The 18,599-nt window shown below is 39.5% G+C and overlaps 2 protein-coding genes and 1 long non-coding RNA gene across 4 annotated transcripts in view; all 3 read right to left on the bottom strand.

The window, feature by feature from the left end:
• LOC134865537 (myomegalin-like) overlaps window positions 1–10,260 on the bottom strand; it is a 41,510-nt gene extending 31,250 nt beyond the window's left edge. The window contains exons 1-4 of the mRNA XM_063885117.1: window positions 10,063–10,260; window positions 8,316–8,362; window positions 8,155–8,222; window positions 4,326–4,436 (exon numbers count right to left, since the gene is read on the bottom strand). Of these exons, the coding sequence (XP_063741187.1) occupies window positions 4,326–4,436; window positions 8,155–8,222; window positions 8,316–8,362; window positions 10,063–10,112 (276 nt within the window). The 5' untranslated portion in view covers window positions 10,113–10,260. The remainder of the gene's footprint in view (window positions 1–4,325; window positions 4,437–8,154; window positions 8,223–8,315; window positions 8,363–10,062) is intronic.
• A 1,027-nt stretch (window positions 10,261–11,287) lies between these two features.
• LOC134865543 (uncharacterized) lies at window positions 11,288–13,985 on the bottom strand. 2 transcript variants are annotated; one of them, XM_063885126.1, is made up of 3 exons: window positions 13,491–13,985; window positions 13,093–13,331; window positions 11,288–12,411 (listed from the first exon to the last, which is right to left on the bottom strand). In XM_063885126.1, exons 2-3 carry the CDS (start codon window positions 13,295–13,297, stop codon window positions 12,179–12,181), a joined length of 438 nt encoding a protein of 145 aa, XP_063741196.1. In that variant the 5' UTR covers window positions 13,298–13,331; window positions 13,491–13,985; the 3' UTR covers window positions 11,288–12,178. The 2 variants fall into 2 exon arrangements, with proteins under 2 accessions (XP_063741196.1, XP_063741195.1); XM_063885125.1 differs by having other exon boundaries at window positions 11,317–12,411; window positions 13,093–13,352; window positions 13,491–13,979.
• A 127-nt stretch (window positions 13,986–14,112) lies between these two features.
• LOC134865544 (uncharacterized) lies at window positions 14,113–18,043 on the bottom strand. Its single transcript, XR_010165971.1, has 4 exons — window positions 17,610–18,043; window positions 16,952–17,062; window positions 16,769–16,861; window positions 14,113–14,908 (listed from the first exon to the last, which is right to left on the bottom strand). It is a non-coding gene; the product is annotated as an uncharacterized LOC134865544 (long non-coding RNA).
• Between the last annotated feature and the right edge of the window lie 556 nt (window positions 18,044–18,599).

The following is an 18,599-nucleotide window of genomic DNA, read 5'->3' as shown; positions in this document are numbered from 1 at the left end:
TACTATATAGAAAACACTGAACTGATCTGGTTCTTAAGTATTGGTGCCAGCATTCCACCTTTTTTTGCCTTGGCAGTTACATCTCTTCATGACACTCTGCTCTCTCTGCAGTGTGAATCAGGGCTGGTGAGAGCTGTGTATCATCAGCACTGAACATCTGACCGGGCTGTTAGTGCCAGTGTATTTTTAGAGCTGCAGAATCCAGTGCACCTCAAATATTCACCTCAGGGGCCAAAGGCTAAACTCCACAGTTTGTTTACCTGCCAGGATCCACAGGGGACATTTCTCAGCCAATCAGGGTTCCAACACGATTTGAAGAGCAGGATTGGTGGGGCTCAATCTTTCCATTTTTATCGTGTACGTCAGTAGTACAAGTTATCTCATATTGACTCATCAGACAGCTGGTTTAGCTTGACTCATGATCAGATTGAGAACTTTCTCTCTCGCTTAATCTTTATGTAGCTGCTTCCCTGTCCCTGTTTCTCTCTATGTTGGCCTGTCCTCGTCTCTTCTAATCTCTTCTTGAAAATTGTATTATGTCTTTAAGCATGTCCAAAAATGTTGACCTTACACTGTCCCTGCCAGAGAGCTTTGTGTTCCCATCACTCACACACATCGCACGCAGCCTGAAACCTGCGGTCCTCATAAACATGTTCTTGTGAGGCACCCTGAGTGCTCAACATGAACAAACTGCACACACAGTCTGGTGTGACCAAAGAACATAACACTTGCACATAAACTGGTCACGACAAGTCTGATATTACATATTTACACATTTTCACTCCTTGTACGATGAATTCTATGCTATCAAGTTACTTTGTATTGAAGAAAGAACTACAATGTTTTATGTCCTACGAGCGTAGTGTTTTTGTTCAAAGTGGAAAAAGGGTGGCAGAAATGAATGAATTAACAGACATTAAGTTGTGGTTAGTTCACAGAAAAGATGCATATTTTATTAAAGACTCCCTTTCTGTATTAATCTGAAATTGGGTGTGCAGTGCATGGCAATGGCACATAGATATAATAAATGTATACACAGTTTAATATATATATGCATTTTGTTTTAATTTAATTTATAATTAGTTTCTTTAAGGACATAGACACACAGCTTAAAGCTTCAGACCAAGTCTTTAGTGCATTCAACTGTACCGAGCTGAGTAAAGTAATGCAGCAGCAACTGGAACTTATGCAACACAAGTATTCTTCAAAGCTAATGACGGTAAATGATCACTTAAATACTCCTGAAAGTAGGAGGAACATGTATTCCTGCGTGTGCATCAACATCTTGGCTTACAGTAAGAGAGACATCTTCCCTTCTTGAAAACAGCGCTAAATATAGACGGCCTTCACCGTGCACCTGCTATTCTGGCCCTACTGGCCCACCGGCCTCAGCAACAGATCCCCTAATAACCAAACTGTGCAAAAGAAAGGCTAAACTGACATGAGCGTCACAAACCCAACACATCTGCAACATTGTGAATGATCTATACGAACAGATATTGTGACTTATTTTGATTTATATGTTAATGATGCTGCTCATTTTTGATTCATAAACCATTTAAATGCTCTTGTTGAATCACTTTGGTAACTTTACTTTGAAATACTAAATGTTCAGTACAATATGCTCAGTTTGATATTATTTTTTTTTTTTGTCTATAAAACGTTATAAAATACTGAAAGAATACAAAGACATTCAGTTCACTAACCCATACCGAGAACCAGCGCCAGTTAATAAATAATCTTAAAATATGTTATATATCTATCTTTTCAGATATATTTAATTAAAGCCCATTTCCTATCTTTCTTACTTTAAAATAAATTATTTTACTGACTTTACTTTTAAACTAAATGTAACTCTTCTTCTATTTTGAGGTTTTCTTTTTACAATCGGGCGCCTAAATAACATTAAAGATATTCTAAAGTATGTGTTTTTATTGTGAATTATAATAATGTTGTTGGGCTGTAAGTTGCTTAACATTTTAAAGAGTATTAATGAACTGACTTGACTTAAATGAAATGCTTTTACTCTAACAACTATATGGCAAGGAGAAACATAAACATATATGAATTATGATGCTTGGCTTGAATCATGTCATTTGTGTCATATGGTCACTCATATGTTCATATGTTAACAAATTCATGTGATAAATAAATCAGTGCACTGAGGCCTGCTCTATAAATAGAGTCTCTGGAGCTCAGAGCGAGATCACTATGTGCCCAGGACCAACACACCTAGTGTGTACTGTGTTACACTGAAATACTTTGGAGGGAGGACGGGAACACTGACACTCAACTAACAGCTCAGGTCAGATAACAAGCACGGAACAAAGATTTAGTCCCCAATAAAACTGTGATGAGACCAATTAACCTTCAGCCACACAGAGTGAGAGATTGAAGCTCTGGGATTAAAAACCAGTCTGATGACATGGGATCAGTTTACCCAATCACTGCTGGTATGCACAAATTGTGAAGATAAGTTACTGGACTCTCAGGTCTTGTTCGGCTGGATCAAGGCGATATTGATGATCAGCAGGGATTGAAATGAAGGCAGAGAGAGAGTGGGGAGTTTTAAATGTTGGCCCCCTCCCGTAAACAGACAACAGCTGAACCGGGTCACCTTAATGTTAGTGCAAACTTTACACGCACACACAGAGAGACACAGACACAGTTAGAAATAAACAAGGTTCAGAAGACTACAAATATAAACACATGCATGACACACACAATGACAAATTAGGCAATTTCTAGGACTGCAAAAATACCAATTTTTTCAACACTTTTTTGGGGCAATTCTGAAAATTGTGAAATATGCTTGCAACAAAATTCCATGAGCAGCATCGTATCTCCTGTTTTATTTGGAAAGTCCAAAACCCAAATATGTGCTGATAAAGGTAAACAACAGAATAAAGCAAAAACTCCTCACATCTAAAACAAGATACTGTTAGAAGACTTAAAGTGGTCACTTTCCATCAATAGCTTTATCTATCAATAGGCTTACTCAGCAATAAAGGGAGCAGCAACAACATAGAGCAAAGAGCATAGAGCATAGTTAGAGTGAGTTTTTACAATACTTGTTCACATGTGTGACCTTAGAACCAACGATTAAGTTAAACAATGTTCCCTCAGCAAGCACCGAGAGGAATATTTAAAAATGTAAAGTTATTTATGTGGTTTTACAGATATCAACTGTCTTCCTGAAATGAGGAAACCAAACATTTATATCAAACAATTTCAAAAAGTTATTTTTTTTTGCAGAAGCTATTGCAGCAATGAATACAGATTGACAGTAATTAAATTATATTCATTTCAGGAAATATGTGGGTTAACAAAAAAACATTTGAATCTGCAAATGTATTTCGCCGGACTAAAAAATAAATAAGTTTTTAATTGTCCCCCAAATGTTGACTGAGTTGTGTGGCAAGATATTTGCCATCTATCCTCCAATACTGATGTCTTTGGTCCAAATCTGTACAACTTATTTCAATGACCCAAAAGGACTGAATGAATGTACCTGAGGATGGCTGATACCGGATCTATATAATAAGTTCAGTATCAGCAGCAGTAATGAGCCAGTGTATCAGTTTGATACAACTTTTCAATACCTTTACATTAGGAAATCTGCATATTTGAGGGGTTTAAACTGTTTTTTTCTCAAACGTTGCATGAGAAATTATTTTTAGGATTAATTCATTATCAATAAAGAAGTTTTTCATTATTTTTGTGTCAATCAACTAATCGTCAAGGCTCTTAAATTCACTACATTTTCCACTGGGTCTTGGGGTTGCAGTGCGGGCAAAACTAAATGTACACCGTCTTACTAAGGGCATAACAATAACATAATAATGATGATCTGAACTCACAGCAAGATAAAGGTCCTTCTGGACCATTTTTGGCACAAACCTCATCAAATATTCCTGAGAAAAGAGCTAACTTATGTGTAGTCTTTCACAGGGAAGCCATATCTAAAAACAGCCACTTGGTAAAACAAACAGATGGCAGGTCACATAACTTGAACCACATCAGTGCGACAGCTGGGTCAACAAACAGTGGAAGTGTCTCAGTGAAGCAACCTTTCATGATAACATACCTGTATAATGCCATGATGAATGACAAACCATGACACAAAGACAGCAATTACCTCTCTTGATTAGCTACTCACTGGCAAATCTCTCTACAGGTCAAAAGCAATCTTTTTGATCATTTTGTGAAACAACCCTTGGCCTCTGAACAGCAACTCCTTACATATATTCATATTCTCATTCATCACCAGTCAAACAAGTTTCCCCTCATTTCCTCACACATTCTCTGAGAGATGCTCTACTCACCGTACGATAGACATCCTCACTGCTCTCCTCGTACTTCTGCTGAATCCTCTCCTCCAGGAAGTAGATTCGGAGCTTGAGGCTGAAGTTCTCCTTCTTCAGGTCATTCAGGTGCTGTGATAAAGTACGGTAACCGTTAGACATGACCGTCACAGAGCACCGACACGGTGTGACATGTCCATTATAGGTAAAAAATGAATGTCGTCTTCGACCTCTCCGTATGACGGGGGAACACGAAATCCATATTAAAGGACATTGACTGTCAAGCCATGTCCATGTGTTAGAGTCCGGTAACCGTTAGACATGCTACCTCCTTCTCCAAAAGAGCATAATGTCCAATTAAAAAAAATATTTACAAAGTGGCATCCTAGCCTCTAACAGGCCAATGGGATACCATCTACAAACACACACTAAAACTAACACATTAACACACACTAGAGTCTAAAGGGGTGTTTGCAGTGCAGAGGGCGGCTCTGCAGCCGGCCGGTCAGAGATGCAGCCATGACAGCTCCATGGTGGGCTCTGCTCTGCTGGGGGACGGGGCTGAGTCTTATTTTACAAGAGGAGACATCCCTGGAATCCCATACTGCCAGGGGAGAGGGTGGAAGGGGAGAGGAGGGGCAGAGGGAGGGTGTAAGGGTGAGTTAAAAGGCAAGGGGGTTCACAGGCAGTTGTGATATAAAGAGAAATCTCACAACTGTGCAAAACAGGAGCACCAGAAGGAACAAACAGGGACCTGATGAAAAAGGCGGGGGCTGGATGTGGGTCTTTTTCTGTCTTTAGTAATTGTCTACTTCGTTTTATATTAATTCAACTTTATTTAAAAGGCAAAATAGTCCATGCATCAAACCATAGAAAAAACATGCCTTGAATATTATATTACCATAAATTAAATATATTCTATATCAAGGTTAAACCTGACTCAAATGACGAAGACTAATGTAAATGGGTGGGGTCGATAAACAAAACACGAAGTTCATCAGCCGTCCAAGCAGATCTACGACTCTCTCTCTCTCTCTCTCTCTCTCTCTCTCTCTCTCTCTCTCTCTCTCTCTCTCTCTCTCTCTCTCTCTCTCTCTCTCTCTCTCTCTCTCTCACTCGCTACGTGTAGCTAATTTTATTGGAACAACTTTGAGGATATTTATTGTATGATTGTGTCTCACCAGTCTCAACAGTTTTAGTTTCTAGAAGCATTATTTCAGAGGAAGAAACACAAAACATAAATGGATAAACCAAGAGTAACTACGCTACCTGCCCAGCACCAAAGGAAACACAGGTAAAAGTAGCCACTCGCTACAGCTAGCCTCTTGAAAGAGTAACATGTTGTTAGATAAATGCAATGCCCAGATTTATTGTTCAGACGTTCTGGCAGGAGACCAAAACATAGCTAAACGGATAGACTTACAGTCGTTTGGTGGCACGAAACACGAGTCCAATTGAGTGCTACTGTTGTGCCTGCTGGATGTGACACTAGATGTTTGCTAACATGGTAGCTTTAATAACAACTGAATGAGTGACAGCAGCCTCATGACAAAACTGACAGCCTGTTCACTTACTGGTCAATGCCCAAATAATGCACTAAATGAAAGAACTTAAGACTCCCTAAGGATGAATACTATTGAAGGGGATATGATTGTGTCATCTGAAATCTATGTGAAAAATATCTACAGTAATTTGCCTTCTAATTCAGGAACTCCCCAGACAAAGGTTAAGCAGCATGGTAAGGTAATGGGAGCAAGACAGATGAGGTGAGGGGAGAGAAGTTGGATGAAATAGGAGAGCTGGGAGCCACAGGGCTATTAATAGGGAGGTGTCCTGAATCTCACTGAGTGGTGAATCCCTGCCTGATGACCCACAGAGAGATGAGTTATTAAAAAGGAAGACACACTCCACTAGTCTGTTTTATCCCATGTAAAAGTTTCATCACAAATAGTGCAAAGAGCATCAATAAAGAGCATACTGAGACTTGTTACTAACACATGCATTTAGTGCTGGACAGAGTACTCAGATTCTTTACCTGGTTAGTACCTGCATTCAAGTTAAAGTAATATCATATTATCAAATGTGGTCTACTTAAAGTAGGCTAAGGTGTTAAATGTGATCTTTCTGAACAGTGGCCCATTTTAGAACATTACTGGATTGAATTATCATTTTTTCTATTATAATTGTAATGTTGCAGTGGATAGTACTATACAAAATCCTATATACTATGGGGTAGCTTTTTTTCTGAAACTATAAAAAAATGATTTATTACTTATCTGACTCTTCTAAACAACTTAAACTAGATAAATGACGGATAATAAAACATAGTAGTCAACATATAGTAAGTGTGTCCATTAAAGTGCCACATTACGTGCTGTTGCTAAATAATTCTTGGCAAAGATAGGTCAGGTGCCAGCGGAGTCTCCTCACAACCTTAGGGATGACATCATGTACATAGTGTGTGTTTTTAAACTCCACACATGACACAACTCATACACACTCACTTTACATCGCTCCATCAAAGACAAATACATAGGAGTGAAGGTGTGTAAATATGTGCGGTTAGTATGTGTTTATTTCAGTGACACATTTGTGAATTGGGGGCCACGCAACTGACTCCAGCTTTGAGTCCTTTCGTGACTAGTTGGTGACACCTCCCGTTTTAACAGGGCTCAGGCCACTCCAGAATAACATTAGAGGACGATCACTGGTGGTGAGTTTTCAGGGACAATTATAGTGCTTGTTAAGCGTTATATTCTGATCTGGTATCCATCCGAACAATTGACAGTTTGGGGCAGTGTATTTTTAAAAAGTGTGTTTGACTTGGAACTGATTTAACACAGTCTGGGTATTTCAGAGGATAAGATAACGTTGTATTGGGTACACTACACAAGATTACAAATAAACAATGGAAACTCAACAAAGTTGGTTACTTCTTCTTACCGCAAGACACTATTAATTAAAAGTACTTTAGTTCAAAGATCTATGATGTGTGCTAACTTTGCTCTTAAGGCGAGAATTTACAACAGGTAAAGGGATTGAGGGATAAATTGGTCTTGATACTTTGATACATCAAGGAAAATACACTTATTAACCTTGCTAAAAGTTTGATGAGAACACTCAAGGGTTCACCCTTAATATGAAGCTAGATACTGAAGGCGGTAAGCTTAGCGTACCACACATCTTAAACGTTTTTATGCAATGCTTAACTTAACAGTTTTTTTAAATGCACATGTTGTTAAAAGGATGATGAAAGGGAGAAAAAGTAAATATATTGAAAAATATATTTGCATTCAAACACAAAACAGCTACAAAAACGGTAACCCTGAAAAAAACGTTGGGTTTTAATAGTTATGAAGACTGTTCTCCATGCTCATTACAACGCCCTGCTGCCAAACATCAAGTGGGATGTTGAATATAGTATTTTTGATCAATGTGACTGATACAATGCCCTAAAATAGTGCAGCTGAGTCTGATGAGAGATCCTAAAGTGGGCCATGCTGTAGCCAGAGGCAGACTTTCACTACCAGGAGAGCTCAGGGTGTTTTCCATCTGACACCATCAGCTGCAGGAGTTCTCCCTTTCTGTACAGTTGTTTAATAACATATGTTCCAGTGAGAATATGAAAGGATATACGTATTAGATGTCCTCAATATTCAGTGATCTTCTTCCATAGCAGAATTTCGGCTTAACAGCAGACCAAATCAGCTCATTACCTCTTGTAGGAAGATGTGAAGCCACTAGATGGCACTGTATGTTATTACTCACTAGAGTAGTGTTCATCATGGTGGAGGACAAAGAAGTGCCACTTTTATCAAGCTCAATGAAAATTCAGAATAAAAGCTCTCACCTGTTCAAACTCCTTGAGCGTGTGAAGCTGAAGAGGAGGGGAGTTGTCTGTTTCATTACTACACAGATCTAAGCAGAGGAAAACAAATATTTGTAACACACCAAAAATCTGTGAAGTAACTAATCATATATAATTTAACATAATCCTTGAATGCTGCATACCTGTCATGTGACCTGGGATTTTGGATGAAGTCTGCTCTTCCACAGCACTGTCCAGAGAAACAAAAACATATTGCGAACACTTACATAATACATCAGAGAGAGAAAAAAATACCTGTGAAATGAGAAACCCCTATCAGCATACCCACCACAACATTTATAGGCATGTGAATAGCATACAAAATAAGCTTTGTAATTCTGAAAAAGCAAAGAGCTCTTCTGGAAATTGAAAAAGCCGCTCAAATCCTTTCTCTAACAGCATAATCTCATTTGCACATCTTTGGGGAATTGGGGGTCATCGGGGAGTCCCAGCAGGGGGAGCAACTGAGGGTCAAAGTTCAACTCAGCCACTCAGCTTTAGAAGAAGTACCTACCTGCTATCTACCAACCGAAACTCAAACCTGGATGTGCATGACAGATGCAATTAGTGCAATAATTGTTATCTTAACAGTTAAATAAAACACTGTGTGCACATTATAAGACTAATAAATAGGCCTACACCTACAAATGTTCTGCAAACAGACATACCAACCAGGAGGAGACTACAAATAGGCACAACATAACTCAATAAACATGAAATGACTTAAAAGACACGCAACTCAACAACAAAAAGGCTAAACAAGTATAAAATCTGTCTTGCTCTTTGAGGTTGTGGGGGCTTTCGCATGTCTTTGCCCAGGTGGCCATTGTCTCATAATCCGTCTATGAGTGTGCACTGACTACAGCACAACAGTAGCGGCATAAACCCAGGGCTGTATTCTGTTCAGTAGCTGTCCCCTTTCCAATCTCTCTGTGAAAATTCCTCAGACAGCTGCTCCATCAGAAAATGTAAAGACAGTTGGTATATGCCGAAGGGTTAAACCTTCACCAGGTGGATGAATAGTTTACATGCTGCATCATTGTGCTGGGCAGGGTATCAATATCACTACGTGTTCACTTCTGTTGTGCAAATATCAATGTGATGCTCCATTTTCACTAGGAGTGAGAGTCCCTCTGTATGGGAGGGATTTGGTGATGCAATAACCTACATACACTACCACACTCTGCATGGAGAATTGGAACTGCCATCTCTCTGAATTAATGATAAGTAACTCCTATACTGCATATTGATGCTTAACGTGGGTTGTGATGAGTCAAAACGGTTTTTATTACTGAAGTCATGCAGTCATTTTTTTATTCAGCCGTGCTCTCTCGAGTATTTGAAGGAATTTAACCTTAGTTTTTACTTCTTGGCTTGCTACATTGAGTGTCTCCCTAGCCATGACTCCCAAATGTAGCGTTGGGCCCTTTAAATGTTTGCTACTCTATCGCAATGTAAGTTCATTTGTGCAAAGTAGGCCAAAATTAGCCTCCTGAATCGCTGCATTTTTCATATATGTTATCAGAAAATATATTATGAATGAATTGGGATGAAAAACAAGACATCCGGTGCAATATGGCAAATAAATGTCAACAATTGTATCGCCAATGGCTTCAATACCTTCAACAACCGACCCATAAAGGATGCATATGGCTACTGTATGTGATACAGACACGGCCTTTATCACACCCGAGGATGAACGACTGCTTTACGACAGAAAGCTGAAAACCCCATATGATAGACAATAACCGCATTGAAACCGATATGACGTTTTTCCTTCACCCAACACCAGTTTATAAACCCGGTTCGTGTTTTTTAAGATCCCCAGTCAGGGATGTACTGTTTCTCTGCGGTGTTCCCCCGCACACAAGCATCCAGAGACCGCCTCACCTCTCAGACTGTCCCCAGATTTGCTCCGGTGGTGATGAGCTCCAATCCATATAGGCTGTTTCCTTCAGTCACCGTGCATCCATGCCGGTAAACCGCTGCTTTAAATCACCAGTCCATTATGCGTTTTGAGAGAAACAACCACACAGTCAGGAACATGTTGTAGTGTACGCGCTCGAAGCACCGCGCTCAGGTTTGGAGGGGGTGTGTGTGTGGATGCGCGCCCTGAGAATAAACGCTGGATGTGACAGAGCCTGGTCCCACAGAGCAGAGCCCCTGCTGTTCAAACTGAACACCAGCACATGAGCTGAGAGGAACAATGAGCTGCCTGAATAGTAAAACTGCTTTCTGAGTTAAAAAAATGATCGATCATGTCCTGGTTTAACGGAAAATGTTGATTTTCTCAGCATAAGGTTACCATATATTCCAGTTCACTCTGAGACAGATTATATCACAGTTTTCATGTAATCCTGCTACTTATACATCACATATAGGCTACTGAGGTATCAGATACATATATATATATTTTCTAAGCTGGCAAACAGTAAGGCCATTTGAGGTTGCAGTCTGTTTTAATCCCATGAAATGATCTCTCCTCTAGTTTCTAATTTTAACAGAATTATTGCAAAATGCTTGGAAAATTGTTTCTGCACTAACTGTTGCTTTATGCATACTTGGGAACAATTCTTTACAGTTGAAACATGTGGTATTCTGGGCAGAGAGCATCAATAAGGCTCACAACTGCCCAGATTTCCCAAATTATCCGTATTCTATTTTTATTATTCTTTATCCAGCACATTTCCTAAGTTTAAAACACTGATTTAGACACAGTTAGGTTTTGGGAGCCCCCCTCAAACGTTCCTTATATCAATTTGTAGAGGCTTTCGATTGAAAGCTATTTACATAGACTCTAGGGTCTTGCTCTGAAAGAGAAGGGGGATTAAAGGGGGACAAAGTTAATAAGATTATATCATTGTTTGCTTTAGCAGTCAGTAACAGTAAAATGGTATGTAGAGGGAAAGCGCTTTGTTAATCTTGTTAGAGGCAACACACCCTGTGTGTAGTTTCCTCTCCAAATTAAACAGATTTGAATGATGAGAGTGAGTTGTTATCTGAGCCTGTAGCAGCATGAGCCTGAAGAATGGAGACGTATTACTTCAAGCAGATAAAGGACCAAATATATCAGACTAAATTTAGTTTAAAGTAGCTAGGCTACTTCTTTACCAGAAGTCTGGCTTGTTCCTATTCCAATAACATACACTCACATCACCCTTAAAAATTTCCCAGCTCCTTGATACCATCATGTGTGGTGACGTGGAGTTTATAGCGATTTCTTTTTTGTTGTTAACTATGGCGCCCTCTCCTGGATTGGGGGTGTTAAAACTCACCTAATGTGTTTTAGTGCTGCAAAGGCCAAACAACCTCGTCAGCAACAACTGCTGAAGGCTGCTGCATGATCTTTAATGGAGCCCACACTGATATATTTAGGTGCATTAAGATATGTGTAATACATGTGTGACTGAGAGAATGTGTGTTTTTATTTTGGCAAAGCAATCGTTACGGTTAGGGTTTAGCAATTTGTTAAGATCTGCATAAGAACATTGGTTAAAATGGTTGTTCTTTAAGTTGTGAATCCAGCCCTTGGATCTGTGCATAGAGCTTGAATGGAGATACATAGAAATTATACATTCAAAAATGTTTTTCACCTCTGTTTATACATTTTTTTTAAAAAGGCCCCTGTGCTACTGCATCTACTCTTAATACATTTCCTTTTGGATTAATATCTCATAAAAGCACTACAGTGGAGACAAACATGTTGCTCATTATTTACAGATCACAGACTGTCATTTACAGAATATGTAACAGAGTGTTTAGCAGTGATGACTAAGGCATATCTTAGTTTTATTTGTTTTGAATTTTAATGGTTTAGCCGGCAAGCTTGCATTCTTCTTGTAATCAGCAAAATGAGCTGCAATGACCTCAACAAACACTAGATGTCCTCATAAACCTGCTGTGCGCTCAAGCGTTTAGCACTCAACATCTCCAGCTATACACATTAATACTTCATTTCAACCATTCTTAGTATAATCACTCCAGATACAGAAGGATCTTGTTTTTCTTAGGTCCTTCTCTCAAAGACTACACGAGATACCGACTTGATCCCAAGAGGTTCTGTAGAATTGAACCAGGGGACGGGGGCTTTTGTGAGGTCTTTGTCCATCATCATATCTTCAGCCTGGGCCATCGCCTCAAGCTCGGGACAGTATTCTGGGTACAAGTCTAACATGAACTTATCCTTGGCCTCACAATAATTCACCACAACTTCCTCAGGTTGCTCCCCAAACATCCAGTCTGGAGAACAGGAGGAAGGGAAGAGAGTGGAAGGAAGAGAAATGCTGTTAGTGATGACATTCAATAACAGAGCACAGTAGGGGAGACAGGGTTGGGTTGGCACACCACATCATCTGAAAAATGGGCATAAAATGTTTGAGTTCAGGACCTTCACTCATCTGCTATGATAAAACGTTTGAAAGTCACACACTTTTTTAGTGAGGATACCATTTCAGTTTCTTAGTAGCTCATCAAATGCAACAAAGTGACTAAACTTACAATAAATCTGTTTAAAAATGTAAAAAAACAACACATTCTAATAAAAGTTAATATTTTCTCAATCTTCTTTGAATTAAATGTTCAAATTGTTTCTATTCTTGCTTTCACTATAGCATGTTTACATTGGCTATCCAACCCTGTGATTGGACCATAGAATGGGACATGTCAGCACAAATGCATATGATGACTATAAGAATATAAATGTCTATAATAATAATAATAATAATGAATCACCTAAATAAAGAAAACATTTGTGTACATTCAAACAAATGTATCTATAACTGTTAGCTTAGCTGTTCATCTGCTGCTTGTGAACATATTTAACAGAAACTATGATAGAGAAATAAGGCAGAGGGTGAAAAGTGTGCCACTAAACCCCAGTCTCCCCTTACTTCTGATTTCAGAAGGACCTACGGAACCAACCTGCAAAGTCATGGATGAGGTCTTTGATGAGATGGCCGATGATGGCATAAAGAACACCCAGTAACACAAAGCCGGCCATGATCAGGTAGAGGACATATGGAGGCAGGTTGACAGCATCCCGAGAGGGGGGAATGTAGCTCTCAAACAACACCGTCCCATCGTCTTCTCTGTAAGGAAAGTTTGAGCTGTCCTCCGTCAACTCCATCGCTGAGAGTCTTCAAAGTCAGCCTGGGAATCCACTTAATATGCCAGAGTCATCACTGTAAGGAAAGGAGCCGGCACATCTTTGCAACTCACAAAGAGATTAGGAGGAAATACCTCAGTGCTTCACAATATGTAACACACAATGCATTAACCTTTCAGAAGTGTAGCATTCAGATCAAAAAACATCCACTTACATCAAGGAAGCAGGTAACAATCTTCCAAATCACCAGGTGTCCTTACATTCTTGTGAACACCAATCGGATTTAAAATCATAAAAAAGTACAACTACACCTCTCATCCTGACAAGTTTTTCATTTTATTTCTCTGTGCAAATGTTCTGTCTGCCTGTGGAGCTACGCAGATGGGAACTAGATTAGCTGCAGCAGCTTGAGGCAATGAAGGTCAGAGGAACGCCGCCCCAAGCACAGTCTGTTAGTGAGGTGAGATAAATGTACCTGATGAAGAGAACAGCATGCATATCTATCTATCTATCTATCTATCTATCTATCTATCTATCTATCTATCTATCTATCTATCTATCTATCTATCTATCTATCTATCTATCTATCTATCTATCTATCTATCTATCTATCTATCTATCTATCTATCTATCTATCTATCTATCTATCTATCTATCTATCTATCTATCTACTTATGTTCATACTCATCTATTTTCTTCCTCTTACATCTTTATCCAACAGTATTTAATATCACGAATGGACAGTGACCCTTGTCATTGATAAATAAGGTCACAGCCCCTGACGTACCCAGGTATTACAGGAAGGTAAGATGGATTAAAGGACACAGACAAGACACTCTTGTGTGATTCAGTTGTTTACTAAAGAGAAGCTTAGTCCAACACCAGAACAGAAAAAACTGATACACTTTTTTCTTCTGCATTACTTTACAGCAACAGGTTTGACATCATGGGAAATTTCAGGGTATGATTTTGACTGGATGGTGAGGAAATAAACAGAAATTGTAATTTATACACTATTTTACTGAATTTTCTTTATATTGTTATTGCGTTTTTACATATATATTCTATATAAATACATATATAGATATATAGTCTTTGGATTTACACTTTAGTTATTGAAATATATTGTATTCAAAGTTTATATTGTACAAAATCTATGAGACATTATGGAACAAGAAAGTTATAGAAGTAAGCATTTGTTCTGAGCAAGATAACAAACTTGAAGTGCTATTAAGCCACGTGTTTAAAAAAACAAACAAAATTACCTTAGCATTTAGCATCACTACAGCAAGAGACAACTCTGATCAATGCACTGAAATTAGATCAATATGCGAAAACAACAAAAAGTGATCTGAACTCAAAGGGAAGTGGCATAGGAGGTCACGGGGCAGGTGAAGGTCACACTATGAGCAGATATTCTTTTTTCTCCGGGGTCTGGAGGAAAGACAGATGGACGGCGGAAGTCTTCATCTTCCCCATAGAAACCCGGCAGCAGGCCCTCTTTTTCCATATCCATCTCCAGCCTATCTTTCCCCATCAGCTTACTGCAAGTGCTCAATCGTTGCTCTTTTTCTGTCTCCGCTCTCTCCTCCTCTGAATTATCCTCCACTATTTTGGGACCAAGGAACCAGTCTGTAGAGAAAGAGAGGAGAAATGAGACAAAGGAACATGAGGATGTCTTTGACACCTAGTGTATCTTTAACGGGAAACTGCATCAATTTTACATATAAAGTGTGGTTTACTCATCATTGATCTAGTGAAAAAAGTTATAATTGTTCTGGAGGGAACTCTCTCAAGTAAAAAAGGACTACTTAAAAAAAACAAGTGCATGTAGTTTAAGAGAAGTGGGGATTTATCAGGCAGAGGCGGTCAAGTTAAAGGTGTTTTGAGTTGCATCATGCTTAAGTTAGGACTAAAAGTCTGGATATCTTTGCATCTCCACTTTTTAAAGTTTCGCTTAAGAAGGTATTATTTTAGAAGCAGGTATTCACTTTGGTCTATCACATTAATGCTATAACAAGTAAACAGTGGGGAAGGTTGATTTTGGCATACAAACATCAGGGTAAATGTTAAGGAAAGTTATCAAACCACATTTTCTTCACATTATCAGGGAATTATGAAACACTGATGCAGCCTTTGCCCAACAGCTATGGGAGGAAAAAAGGACAGACAGACACCAGACCAGTGAAAACAGTGAAAGTAAGAGGACAACACCAGCCAGGCTGTTACCTGCAAGGTCATGCATCAGGTCATTAATGAGATGTCCCACTATTGCGTAAGTGGCCACTATGACCAACACCACCGCGGCTACGATATAGACTACATTACGCGGCAGTGTTATAGCATCTCTCGCCGGCGGTATGTAGTCAACGAAATAGGCCTCCTCCTCCTTCCTGCTAGACACCTGCAGGATCTTCCGGTGTTCAAACACCCACTGTGTGAGGTTCAGGAGCAGGGATCCTCCTGTGGCGTTCAGGACCACAACTGGTTGTTGGGTCATGGTTTAAGTTGCTTTGGTAGAGTTAAAAGCTGGAAACTGTCTTTTAAAAAATGGCTTGTTCAAGGAACGTGGTGAAGCTTTTGGGATGTTTCTTTGGGTGATTTATTGTCTTGTTGCAGATGCAAATTCCTTCACGGCACTGTAAAAGCTTAAGGGGGATAAAGGTGCATTGACGACGAGGAGGGAGAGTGAGAAGAAGATTTCAACATTTTATTTTCTGAAGTTGATTAGAATTGCAGGATGGATGAGGATGAAAATGTCAATATGGTCCAAAAACAGAAGATGGTCTCTTTTTAGTGATGTGAGTGTTACAAAAGTGTGCCAACTGTGCTATTCTTTCATCTAGACTTAAATCCCAGTATCCCTCCTTTGAGTATTTTTGAGAGGCCCCTCGGTCACACCAACAGGGGAGCAAGGAGTGTGAGACGGACGAGAAGTGAATATAGGACAGACAGAGCTAATAGGATTGAGTCTGTCACAGAGCAATATCAGCTTTCCATCTGTAGGGATTAGAGATATGAGTGAGGAGAGGTGGACAGTAATACGACAAAGAGGCTTACGGTCCTCCATGACCATGCTGCATATAGATTTATATACATGATACATATTCTATAAGTAAACCCTCTTTCTCTGGGCTTTTAACTTGCATCACTTTATGGATATCTCGAGCTTTCAATCCATCTCAGACACAGCAGGTCCACTTCTTACATTCTATAAATGTCCTGTCACATAATTCACTGATATATTTTCATGGCTCATTTCTTGCTTGATAACACAGCAGATGGTGGTATATCAAAGTGCTTCCAATAAATATCCCCACGGGTAGTAAAACTACACCATCAAATGCAACTTATGAAAGATGAAAATATGTTAAGAGAAGAACATATCTCCATTGCACTTACATTTTGAGAAACTATAAGAGAAGAAAACCGCAGATGATGATGAAATTAAACGCTTTGAAGAAGTTACAGGGAAGTTGTATGAGTCCTTACCTTGTAATCAAGAGTTGAAAAAGCTCCAACGTTATTTTCTTTGAATTGCAAATGAAAGGATTTCCAATCGGAGTGTATTGTATACAGGGGTCTCTAGAAATAAACACAAAACACATGTCAGAAAGCGTTTGTCACAGAGAAACAAGCTCAAACAAGTTGCTGTCGTATCACAGTAGAACCCACCATCAAGGATAAAGTGGGCAGGTAAACCTCTCAGTTCTTCTCGGTGGAGCATCAGGATGTAGATTGCTTCTTTATTCTTTGTTTTTTGGTGGCTCGGGAACGTTACAAAACCTAGACATGAGAAATTTCCATTCTATTATTGTGATGGCAATATTCATGAAGAGGATGAACCAAGAGACTGGGTGCAGACCGAAGTAGAAGTCGTTTGTCATGTTATGGAGAAGATATAGAACACGATTTATAAGAAAGTTAAACTTCCATGAAAATCCAGTTTCCAGTAGAGGAGGAAGCAGGTGACTAAGAAACAAAACAGAAGGATGGAGGTGAACAAGTAATGTGAGGTCTTTGTGTGTCTCAGGAGGAGGATTTAAGGAAAGTCAGGATATCTGTGTCAGTATTAGGATGTTCTTTAGTAATCCATGACAGGATTTGCTTGATGCAAGCCACACTATTAACCGAGTCAGCAGACAGCAAAGCAGAGGACGTAGGTCATTTAGCATCACTCGAAAAGCCTGTTGAAACTGGAGAGTGCTGCCGTTTCAACAGATTATTCACACTGTAAGCCACAAATACGACTTAAGGACAAATCAAACACAATAAAGAGGTGCAATTTAATGTTTTTTCCTGTGCTGAATTTTGAGATAAATCTAGGCATTACCTGGAAGATGGACTCCTTTCTCATTTGGTTGCAGGACCCCTTCAGTTCAATAAAAGGTTAGTTTCCAGAAACACAATGATCATAAGCAGACTCCACAGAAAGCACTACAAGCTGCGCTCTTCTCTACACAGAAAACAAAACAGTTTCAGTCAGTCCATTTCGACCCTCAGGCCGGGGTGACGATCTTCTTGGGTTTGTCTTCTGGCTCCAACTGCCACTTCATGAAGGAGTCACTCAGGACGAAGACCCAGAACATGACAGATAGAAAAGTGTTCACGACCATAATGCCTAAGGTTAAAGGATGAATCATAGCTGCAAACTGGGTGGACTCTAAAAGAATCTGTCACCTCAAACTAACTGTGTGTCTGCTGTGCATGCGAAGGGTTGTCTGATTTAATCGCCTCTCATGTCCGCTCTTAGCTGGACTCCCCACCCCTCTCTGGTCTCGCTTTCCACTGGTCACTATGTGGCAGCAGCAACGTAATCCTCTTCAGCTGCTTTGTTACAGAAGATAGCTGTATCAGATTTAGGTTTACAAATGTTTGTCCCTGGGATCTTGAGGCCTAATTCACATGTGTAATCTTTACAAACTGAAGAAAAGTAGAGTGGGAAGAGACAGTATATTTAGAAACTGCCCAGTGACTGAGAAAAAAACATAATCTTTGTTCTGAACTTTATGTCCTCTCCAGATATAATCCAGAAACTAATCAAGACTGTAGACATGGCATGGAGGAGTTCTTAATCTTACACCAAACAGGACAGATGGCCTTAATCGAACCCCAGGGGCCATAGGAGCCCTGACAACACTCCAAGACTTGCAGCATTAACCCAGTTTTTTATTCATTTTTCAAAGTAATCCCATCTAGCACAAAGTGAAGGATGACATTGGAATAGCACAAAGGTGAAATTCAGTGTCTTGAAAAAGTCACCAAAGATAGAAAGTTGAGATAAGTTTCTCCACCAGGTGGCAGTCTGTGCTAAAACACGCTG

Source organism: Eleginops maclovinus, chromosome 6 (genome assembly GCF_036324505.1).
Source record: "Eleginops maclovinus isolate JMC-PN-2008 ecotype Puerto Natales chromosome 6, JC_Emac_rtc_rv5, whole genome shotgun sequence".
NCBI classification, from domain to species: Eukaryota; Metazoa; Chordata; class Actinopteri; order Perciformes; family Eleginopidae; genus Eleginops; species Eleginops maclovinus.
This window is presented reverse-complemented; position numbering and strand designations above follow the sequence as displayed.

Excerpts from the sequence above, each read along its gene's own strand:
- LOC134865543 (XM_063885126.1), bottom strand. The coding sequence starts at position 13,297 with ATGGAGTTGACGGAGGACAGCTCAAACTTTCCTTACAGAGAAGACGAT. Across the intron at positions 12,412-13,092 it reads CCTCATCCATGACTTTGCAG|ACTGGATGTTTGGGGAGCAA; the intron begins GTTGGTTCCGTA and ends CCTGTTCTCCAG.